This window comes from Bombina bombina, chromosome 7, assembly GCF_027579735.1.
Source record: "Bombina bombina isolate aBomBom1 chromosome 7, aBomBom1.pri, whole genome shotgun sequence".
Classification (NCBI taxonomy): domain Eukaryota; kingdom Metazoa; phylum Chordata; class Amphibia; order Anura; family Bombinatoridae; genus Bombina; species Bombina bombina.
This window is the reverse complement of record NC_069505.1, coordinates 196,014,067-196,025,491: the sequence shown is the minus strand read 5'-3', so window position 1 is coordinate 196,025,491 and position 11,425 is coordinate 196,014,067. Positions and strand designations below refer to the sequence as shown.

The following is an 11,425-nucleotide window of genomic DNA, read 5'->3' as shown; positions in this document are numbered from 1 at the left end:
TTTTAAACAATACTAATTCTTGTGTAGACTGTCCCTTTAAGAAGGGCAGGAAGGAGGACACTCAGTAATGTTAAAGGTTATTGGAATCTTTTGGCTTCTTCTAAATGTCAACTTGAAATTTAAAACCATCTGTAGGGATTGTTGTATCTAAGAATTCAATTGATTGTTCACTCCACACCGTCTTCTCCAATCTTAAAGGGATAGAAAGGTCAAAATTGAAATGTGTTTGGGTGCATTTTAGTATGAAATATAAGCACTTTTTTTATTAGTTTTTCTGCAGCATATGCACATATGCTGTGAGTGCCCCTGCACCTGTATTCAAGCTCAGAGAGCTGGTGATGGTGCGTATTGCTTCTGTGAAGACTTCATTTGTGTCATACAAAGCAATGCTGACTCCCTGAGAAAGGTGTATGTGGCTCTCACAGCATATGTGCGTATGCCGCAGAAAAGCAGCAATAACTTTTACTAGAAGCGTTTTTGCTAATGGAAGTATATTGCAAAAGTGCTTATATTTCAAACTGAAATGCTCCCATACACATTCCTATTTTGACCTTCCTATTGCTTTAAATTACAAGGTGAATCATTCGGCATGATACTGTAATAAACTAAATCCAACAGGGTTCTCATGTCGCCTCTCCACACTCCCAAAATATCCACCAGGTGGCGCCATATCAAAGGAATACAATAAATACAAAATCTAGATTCATATGTGTGTGGGTGACAAACAAATCCAGAGAACGGGAATGTCAGATCGAGTTCTGCTGTAGTTAAAAGGATATTAAACATCTGTTGCTTTTGTGTATAAATGTGCTTTGTGCCACACTCCATAGATGAGTTTAATGTAATCTGCAAATGCTGCAGATCACAGCTGGTTTGTACAATGTGCAGCATTTGTCCTCTCTAAGGAGCATGAGACAAAGATGTTTATTGTCACATTAACATAACAGGATGTCAGATGCCTGATAACCTGTGCTCCTGTCCCTCCCTTAGTGTAATAATAAAACATGTCCCCTTCTCCCTGCGCTTGTATGTCACAGTAAGTTGTCATCGTCCCTTGTGTGTGTGGTACTGACAGGATATAGTGTATGTGACAGTCTGATCTGTCCCTTTCTGTTAGGGGGTGACAACATTAAAAATAAATCGCCCAGCGCTGGCACATTGCCCCACAGTTTGGTACCTTCTTTCCTTCCTCTGCATTGTATTTATCCAGCAGGTTCTGAATGCGAGAGCCGTACTCCGGGTGAATCGCGCTGAAGTTCTGCACCTGGGAGGAAAATAATGCGATTACTGAGCCAGCACTGCAGCCTGCACATCGTAGCAAATCTATAAATGTTTCTACCATTTTATAAAGTAAACTTCCTGCATGTGTCCAGTCTGTTTTCTGGCATCTGTCTCACCTGTGTCCTGCCTGTTTTCTGGCATCTGTCCCACCTGTGTCATGTCTGTATCCTGCCTATGTTCTGCCTGTGTCATGTCTGTATCCTGCTTGTGTCATGTCTGTATGCTGCCTGTGTCATGTCTGTATCATGTCTGTATCCTGCCTGTGTCATGTCTGTAGCCTTGCCTGTTTCCCGCCTGTGTCCTGCCTGTATCCCTCCTGTGTCCTGGCCTAGCTATGTCCTGTCTGTATCCCTCCTGTGTCCTGGCCTATGTCCTGCCTGCATCCCTCCTGTGTCCTAGCCTAGCTATGTCTTGCCTGTATCCTGGCCTATGTCCTGTCTGTATCCCTTCTGTGCCCTGGCCTAGCTATGTCCTGTCTGTATCCCACCTGTGTGCTGGCCTAGCTATGTCCTGCCTGTATCCCGCCTGTGTCTTGTCTGTATCCCTCTGTGTCCTGGCCTATATCCTGTCTGTATCCCGCCTGTGTCCTGGCCTAGCTATGTCCTGCCTGTATCTTGTCTGTATCTCTCTGTGTCCTGACCTATGTCTTGTCTGTATCCCGCCTGTGTCCTGGCCTAGCTATGACCTGCCTGTATCCCACCTGTGTCCTGGCTTATGTCCTGTCTGTATCCCGCCTGTGTCCTGGCCTAGCTATGTCCTGTCTGTGTCCTGGCCTAGCTATGTCCTGTCTGTATCCCTCCTGTGTCCTGGCCTAGCTATGTCCTGTCTGTATTCCTCCTGTGTCCTGGTCTATGTCCTGTCTGTATCCCTCCTGTGTCCTGGCCTAGCTATGTCCTGTCTGTATCCCGCCTGTGTCCTGGCCTAGCTATGTCCTGTCTGTATCCCGGCCTGTGTCCTGGCCTAGCTATGTCCCGGCCTATGTCCTGTCTGTATCCCTCCTGTGTCCTGGTCTATGTCATGTCCTGCCTTTATCCCGCCTCTGTCCTGGCAGGTGTTCTGCCTGTTTCCTGGTCTATGTCTTGCCTGTATCCTGCCTGTATCCAGTCTGTGTTCTGCCTGTATCCCGCCTGTGTTCCGCCTGTATCCTACCGGTATCCTTCCTGTGTCCTGCTTGTATCCTGCCTGTGTCCTGTCTGTATGCTGCCTGTATCCCGCCTGTATGCTGCCTGTATCCCGCCTGTATGCTGCCTGTATCCCGCCTGTATGCTGCCTGTATCCCGCCTGTATGCTGCATGTATGCTGCCTGTATCCCGCCTGTGTTCTGCCAGTATGCTGCCTCTATCCTGCATGTATCCTGCATGTATCCTGCCTGTATCCCGCCTGTATCCTGCCTCTATCCCACCTGTATCCCGCCTCTATCCCGCCTGTGTTCTGCCTGTATCCCGCCTGTGTTCTGCCTGTATCCCGCCTGTGTTCTGCCTGTGTCCCGCCTCAATCCCGCCTGTGTTCTGCCTGTATCCCGCCTGTGTTCTGCCTGTATCCCGCCTGTGTTCTGCCTGTATCCCGCCTGTGTTCTGCCTGTATCCCGCCTGTGTTCTGCCTGTATCCCACCTGACCCTGGCACATCTGCAGAGAGGAGCTTCAGTGACAGGCCAGACTATTTATATACCCCTCACCCTCCTTACAAAAGGTCACCTAGATATTGGGCATGAACTTTATATTAAAGAGACCAGAAGATTGTAAAATAAACTGTTTATGTGTAGTAAAAAGCTTTGTAATAAACTGATATTATTTACCTACTCTCCCAGTACACTAAAGGAACAGTGAAGTCACAATTAAACTTTCATGGTTCGGATAGAACATGCAGTTTTAAGCAACTTTCCAATTTAATTCTTGTATTTATTCTTTCTATTTTTATCCTTTTTTGAAACACATACCTAGATAGCCTGAGGAGCATCAATGCATACTGAGAGCTAGTGGCTGATTGGTGGCTGCACATATATGCCGCTTGTCATTGGCTCACCAAATGTGTTCAGATAGCTTTCCAGTAATGCATTACTGCTCCTTCAACAAAGTATTTCAAGAGAATGAAGTCAATTGGAATGCTCTGTCTGAAACATGAAAAAAACATAATTTATGTAAGAACTTACCTGATAAATTCATTTCTTTCATATTGGCAAGAGTCCATGAGCTAGTGACGTATGGGATATACTATCCTACCAAGAGGGGCAAAGTTTCCCAAACCTCAAAATGCCTATAAATACACCCCTCACCACACCCACAATTCAGTTTAACGAATAGCCAAGTAGTGGGGTGATAAAGAAAGGAGTAGAAAGCATCAACAAAGGAAATTTGGAAATAATTGTGCTTTATACAAAAAATCATAACCACCATAAAAAGGGTGGGCCTCATGGACTCTTGCCAATATGAAAGAAATGAATTTATCAGGTAAGTTCTTACATAAATTATGTTTTCTTTCATGTAATTGGCAAGAGTCCATGAGCTAGTGACGTATGGGATAATAAATACCCAAGATGTGGATCTCCACTCAAGAGTCACTAGAGAGGGAGGGAATAAAATAAAAACAGCCATTTTCCGCTGAAAAGATTAATCCACAACCCAAAAAAATAATTTTATTTTCATAATTGAAAGAAAAAAACTTAAATCAAAAGCAGAAGAATCAAACTGAAACAGCTGCCTGAAGAACTTTTCTACCAAAAACTACTTCCGAAGAAGCAAATACATCAAAACGGTAGAATTTAGTAAATGTATGCAAAGAAGACCAAGTTGCTGCTTTGCATATCTGATCAACTGAAGCTTCATTCTTAAAAGCCCACGAAGTGGAGACTGATCTAGTAGAATGAGCTGTAATTCTCTGAGGCGGGGCCTGACCCGACTCCAAATAAGCTTGATGAATCAAAAGTTTCAACCAAGAAGCCAAGGAAATAGCAGAAGCCTTCTGACCTTTCCTAGGACCAGAAAATAAAACAAATAGACTGGAAGTCTTCCTGAAATCTTTAGTAGCTTCTACATAATATTTCAAAGCTCTTACCACATCCAAAGAATGCAAGGATCTTTCCAAAGAATTCTTAGGATTAGGACATAAGGAAGGGACAGCAATTTCTCTATTAATGTTGTTAGAATTTACAACCTTAGGTAAAAATTGAAAAGAAGTCCGCAAAACAGACTTATCCTGATGAAAAATCAGAAAAGGAGACTCACAAGAAAGAGCAGATAGCTCAGAAACTCTTCTAGCAGAAGAGATGGCCAAAAGAAACAACACTTTCCAAGAAAGTAGTTTAATGTTCAAAGAATGCATAGGTTCAAATGGAGGAGCCTGTAAATCCTTCAGAACCAAATTAAGACTCCAAGGAGGAGAAATTGATTTAATGCGAGATACTTCTTTCATAGCTTGGGGACTGTGAGTCCCACCCTGATGATTGACATATGCCACTGTTGTGATATTGTCTGTCTGAAAACAAATGAACGGTTCTCTCTTTAACAGAGGCCAAAACTGAAGAGCTCTGAGAATTGCACGGAGTTCTAAAATATTTATTGGTAATCTCGCCTCTTGAGATTTCCAAACCCCTTGGTGCTGTCAAAGATCCCCAACCAGAAAGACTCGCATCTGTTGTGATCACAGTCCAGGTTGGCAGAACAAAAGAAGCCCCTTGAACTAAATGATGGTGATCTATCCACCACGTCAGAGAGTGTTGTACATAGGGATTTAAGGATATTAATTGTGATATCTTTGTATAATCCCTGCACCATTGGTTCAGCATACAAAGCTGTAGAGGTCTCATGTGAAAACAAGCAAAGGGGATTGCGTCCGATGCTGCAGTCATGAGACCTAAAACTTCCATGCACATAGCCACTGAAGGGAATGACTGAGACTGAAGGTGCCGACAGGCTGCAACCAATTTTAAACATCTCTTGTCTGTTAGAGACAGAGTCATGGACACTGAATCTATCTGGAAGCCTAAAAAGGTGACCCTTGTGTGAGGAATCAAGAAACTTTTTGGTAAATTGATCCTCCAACCATGTTTCCAAAGAAACAACACTAGTTGATTTGTGTGAGATTCTGCAGTACGTAAAGACTGAGCTAGTACCAAGATATCGTCCAAATAAGGAAACACCACAATACCCTGTTCTCTGATTACAGAGAGTAGGGCACCCAGAACCTTTGAAAAGATTCTTGGAGCTGTTGCTAGGCAAAATGGAAGAGCAACAAATTGGTAATGCTTGTTTTGAAAAGAGAATCTCAGAAACTGATAATGTTCTGGATGAATCGGAATATGAAGGTATGCATCCTGCAAGTCTATTGTGGACATATAATGTCCTCGCTGAACAAAAGGCAGAATAGTCTTTATAGTCACCATCTTGAAAGTTGGTACTCTTACATAACGATTCAAAATTTTCAGATCCAGAACTGGTCTGAATAAATTTTCCTTTTTTGGGAGAATGAATAGATTTGAATAAAACCCCAAACCTTGTTCTTGAAGAGGAACTGGCATGATTACCCCTGAAGACTCCAGGTCTGAAACACACTTCAGGAAAGCCTGAGCTTTTACTGGATTTGCTGTTATACATGAGAGAAAAAATCTTCTCACAGGAGGTCTTACTCTGAATCCTATTCGATACCCTTGAGAGACCATGCTCTGAATCCATTAATTTTCTACAGATCTTACCCAAATATCCTTGAAAAATATTAATCTGCCCCCTACCAGCTGAGCTGGAATGAGGGCCGCACCTTCATGCAGACTTAGGGGCTGATTTTGGTTTCCTAAATGGCTTGGATTTATTCCAATTTGAGGAAGGCTTCCAATTGGAAGCAGATTCCTTGGGAGGAGGATTGAGTTTTTGTTCCTTATTCTGACGAAAGGAACGAAAACAGTTAGAAGCCTTAGATTTACCCTTAGGTTTTTTTATCCTGAGGCAGAAAAACTCCCTTTCCCCCAGTGACAGTTGAAATAATAGAATCCAACTGAGAACCAAATAAATTATTACCTTGGAAAGAAAGAGATAGTAATCTAGATTTAGATGTCATAACAGCATGCCAAGATTTAAGCCACAAAGCTCTTCTAGCTAATATAGCTAAAGACATGGATGTAACATCAATTTTGATAATATCAAAAACAGCATCACAAATAAAATGATTAGCATATTGCAGTAGGCGAATAATGCTAGATAAGTCAGAATCCAATTCCTGATGCGCTAAATTTTCCAACCAGAAAGTTGATGCAGCCGCAACATCAGCCAAAGAAATTGCAGGTCTGAGAATGAGAATGAGATGACCTGAATATAAATAGGCCTTCCTTAGATAAGATCCAAGCTTCCTATCTAAAGGATCCTGAAAGGAAGTACTATATTCCATAGGAATAGTGGTACGTTTAGCAAGAGTAGAAATAGCCCCATAAACTTTGGGGATTTTTTCCCAAAACTCTATAGATTTTGCTGGTAAAGGATACAATGTTTTAAACCTTGAAGAAGGAATAAAAGAAGTACCTGGCTTATTCCATTCCTTAGAAATTATACCAGAAATCGCCTCAGGAATAGGAAAAACCCATGGAGAAACCACAGGAGGTTTAAAAACAGCATTTAAACATTTATTAGACTGAACGTAAAGAGGACTAGTTACCTCAATATCCAAAGTAATTAACACTTTTAATAAAGAACATATACTCTATTTTAAATAAATAAGTAGATTTGTCAGTGTCAATGTCTGAGGAAGGATCATCTGTATCAGATAGATCCTCATCAGAAGAGGATAAATTATTATGTTGTTGGTCATTTGAAATTTCATCATCTAAATGAGAAGTTTTAAAAGACCTTTTATGTTTATTAGAAGGTGGAAATGCAGACAAGGCCTTCAGGATAGAATCAGAAACAAATTCTTTAAAATTTACAGGTATATCATGCACATTAGAAGTTGAAGGAACTACAACTGGCAATGTACTATTACTGATGGATACACTATCTGCATGTAAAAGTTTATCATGACAACTATTACAAATGACATTCGGCGAAATAATTTCTACAATTTTACAGCAAATGCACTTAGCTTTGGTAGAACCGATGTCAGGCAGCAATGTTCCGTAGAAACTTCTGAGGCAGGATCAGATTGAGACATCTTGCAAAATGTAAGAGAAAAAAACAACATATAAAGCAAAATTATCTATTTCCTTATATGACAGTTTCAGGAATGGGAAAATGCAAATAGCATAGCCCTCTGATAGAGAAAAAGGCAAACATCAATGGGGTATTGAAATAAAGAAAAAGTTTGGCGCCAAGTATGAAGCATAACGTAACAATTTTTTTTGGCGCCAAAACCGGAAATGACACACTCGCGTCACTAATGACGTCGGAAATGACGAAATTGCATCATAGACGTATTTTTTCGCGCCAAAAATATTTTTGCGCCAAGAATGACGCAATAAAGTTAAGCATTTGACGCACCCGCGGGCCTAATACCGCCCGCAATTTGCAAGAAGTAGTCAATTGAAAAAAAGACTAAACCCCAGGTAAGAAATAAATAACTTAAAAAAAAAAAATGTTTATATTCCCCAAATATTTAGAACTTTATATAAATGCATAAAGTGCCAAACCATAGCTGAGGTGTCTTAAGTAATAAAAAACATACGGCTAGATTTAGAGTTTTGCGGCCAAAGGGGTGCGTTAGCTACGCATGTTTTTTTTCCCCGCACCTTTTAAATACCGCTGGTATTTAGAGTTCTCTGAAGGGTTGCGTTAGGCTCCAAAAAGGGAGCGTAGAGCATAATTTACCACCACTTCAACTCTAAATACCAGCGTTGCTTACGGACGTGGCCAGCTTCAAAAACGTGCTCGTGCACGATCTCCCCATAGGAAACAATGGGGCAGTTTGAGCTGAAAAAAAACCTAACACCTGCAAAAAAGCAGCGTTAAGCTGAGACATATCTTAGCAAATATAACCTGCCCAGCCCCTCCAGAAACCTCGAGAAGGTTTAATATCCTATACTACAACCCCTATAAACACAAGTAATCCGAATACTAAAATAATCCCTTATCATAATACTACCCATTTCCTAGTTAACGCAGGGTATATATCCCTCCTAGTTACAAGAGCCCCAAATATTAATCTTCCACACCTTTATCTTTCCAACCACACACTGCATAGCTACATACAGCTGGCTTTAAGCTATGTTAGAGTACCCACTTATGTGGCTCTTGGCCTTATAATCTTAAATTAAATTGCCACCTCTCACTATTCAGCCAGGCTTTATCCATTGCTTTTCGAGAAAATTTACAGCTCCCTCTCCTATAAAACTTAGTTCACTTTTATGCTTAATATGCTCACCCCTAGGATTTAGGATTTAACTCCAGAATATAAATGTCAGTTCATTAGCCCTCTATCCATCCACTATTAAACATCAGATGCTAATCACTTTCTCTTATCAGTCAAGAGTGACTTTTTTTCATTTATGGTTCTCCCCAATATCATATCCTCTGACTCGGGCATAAGAGTGACCCAGCGAAGTTTGGGAGGTATCTCAATCCTATTTTATAAAATGAGATTTCACAGTCCATGTCCATCACTTAGGCTGAATACTTATGCCACCCTACTGCTTACTACTATATGTCCTAATCCACCCCCAAAAAGGCTATTGACATTGCATATACACCTATTATTGTTTGTATAAGGTCACAAAGCTCCTGTTTAGTAACTTTGTCTATATGTTTACATGCTTGTAATATGTATGTTTCCGGTCGCTATAAATGGACATATGTTATTTTCTGTCAATGCCAAAAATCTCAATAAAAGATTTAAAAATAAAATAAAACAATATATATATATATATCCACAAGTGAAATAGATATAATTTTAATCAGTATTACCGTGGTACAGATTCTTAAAAACCTAAAATAAATAATCTATATCAGATATTATATGTTTATCACACTTTAGCCTGCTAGGCACTCCTAAGTCATTATCCATTTATCCTCCGCTTTCTCTATCTAGCAGTGACAAAGCCAGAGGGGAAAGATTAAGAGAACATATTTTGTCATGTTAAGTGATTACTTACAGCTCTTTCTTGAATAAAAATCTGTGCATTCTTCAGGTCCTTCGCAATGTTCTCACACAGTCGCTGCCGCTGCTCCTCGTTTAGGATCTTGGTGTAAAAAGCTCGTGCCTAAGGGGTGATAAAAAGCATGGTGAGATGGATAGTACCTGAGGGAGATATGGCAGTGTGGGTGATACCTAAGAGAGATATGGAAGTGTGGGTGATACCTGAGGGCGATATGGCAGTATGGGTGATACCTGAGGGAGATATGGAAATGTGGGTGATACCTGAGGGAGATATGGCAGTGTGGGTGATACCTGAGGGAGATATGGAAGGATGCATGATACCTGAGCGAGATATGCAGTATGGGTGATACCTAAGGGAGATATGGAAGGATGTGTGGTACCTGAGGGAGATATGCAGTATGGGTGATACCTGAGGGAGATGTCAGATGGATGGTACCTGAGGGAGATATGGCAGTGTCAGTGATACCTGAGGAAGATATGGCAGTATGTGTGTTACCTAAGCGAGATATGGAAGGATGTGTGGTACCTGAGGGTGATATGACAGCATGGGTGATACTTGAGGGAGATGTCAGATGAATGGTACCTGAGGGAGATATGGCAGTGCCAGTGATACCTGAGGGAGATATGGAAGGATGCATGGTACCTGTGGGAGATATGGCAGTATGAGTGGTACCTGAGGGAGATATGTCAGTATGGGTGGTACCAGAAGGAGACATGGAAGGATGCATGGTACCTGTGGGAGATATGGCAGTGTCGGTGATACCTGAGGGAGATATGGCAGTGTCGGTGATACCTGAGGGAGATATGGCAGTGTCGGTGATACCTGAGGGAGATTTGGAAGGATGGGTGGTACCTGAGGGAGATCAGATATGGCAGTATGGGTGATACCTGAGAGAGATATGGAAGGATGGGTGGTACTGAGGGAGATATGGCAGTATTAGTGGTACCTGAGGGAGATATGGCAGTATGATTGGTACCTGAGGGAGATATGGCAGTATGGGTGGTACCTGAGGGAGATATGAACATATGGGTAGTACCTGTGGGAGATATGGAAGGATGAGCGGAACCCAAAAGAGATACAGCGGGATGGGTGGAACCCATGAGAGATACAGTGGGATGGGAGATATTGCACAATGGGTGGCACCTGAGAAAGAAATGGCAGTATGGGTGGTACCTGAGGAAAATATAGCAGGATGGGTGGTACCTATGGGAGATATGACAGTATGGGTGGTACATTGGGAGATATGGCAGAATGGGAGGTACCTATGGGCGCTATGGCAGAATGGGAGATACCTATAGGAGATATGGCAGTATGGGTGGTACCTGTGGGAGATATGGCAGTATCGGTGGTACCTGTGGGAGATATGGCAGTATAGGAGGCACCTGTGGGAGATATGGCAGTATAGGAGGCACCTGTGAGTGATATGGCAGTATGGGAGGTACTTGTGAGATATGGCAGTATGGGAGGTACCTGTAGGCGATATGGCAGTGTGGGTTATACCTGTGAGAGATATGGCAGAATTTATACTGTATATAAAGATACCTACATATGAATAATACTGTGCAGAGTATGTACAAATAACACACACATATATATATATATATATATATATATATATATATATATATGTATATATATATATATATTGGGGCACCTTGTAAGAGGTGACTGGCTAAGCAAAATATGGCTATATTGTGTGACTAAGTTCCCAATATTATTTAAAAAGAATAGTTGTCTCTTGATGTATTTGCAGGCAATTTTTTGCAGCAGTTCAAAAAATATGTTGTGCTTTTGAAAATGGATGTGCGCTGATACCTTTTTGTTTGTGTAATTACTGGGTCTTATTGGCAGCACTCCCAGATGTGGATTTAAACTTTTTGTAAGGTGTGCTGAAAAACCAAATTTTGTATTTGTATTTAACATAACCAGGGAGACTGACCATCTCCCATTGGTTTAAGCACCCCACCCAAGTTCAGGTGTGCTCATGACAGTGTAATAGAGTTGTGAATAAAAAGCCAGGGAGTCTCATTCTATTATGAAGAGTAAAAGCAGGAATGATTCAGCCCTCTGTGGAT

The 11,425-nt window shown here is 41.4% G+C and overlaps 1 protein-coding gene across 1 annotated transcript in view; it reads right to left on the bottom strand.

Moving 5' to 3' along the window:
• The window catches only part of CAT (catalase), a 345,988-nt gene that overhangs the window by 8,527 nt on the left and 326,036 nt on the right, over nt 1–11,425 (bottom strand). The window contains exons 11-12 of the mRNA XM_053720531.1: nt 9,345–9,452; nt 1,178–1,264 (exon numbers count right to left, since the gene is read on the bottom strand). Of these exons, the coding sequence (XP_053576506.1) occupies nt 1,178–1,264; nt 9,345–9,452 (195 nt within the window). The remainder of the gene's footprint in view (nt 1–1,177; nt 1,265–9,344; nt 9,453–11,425) is intronic.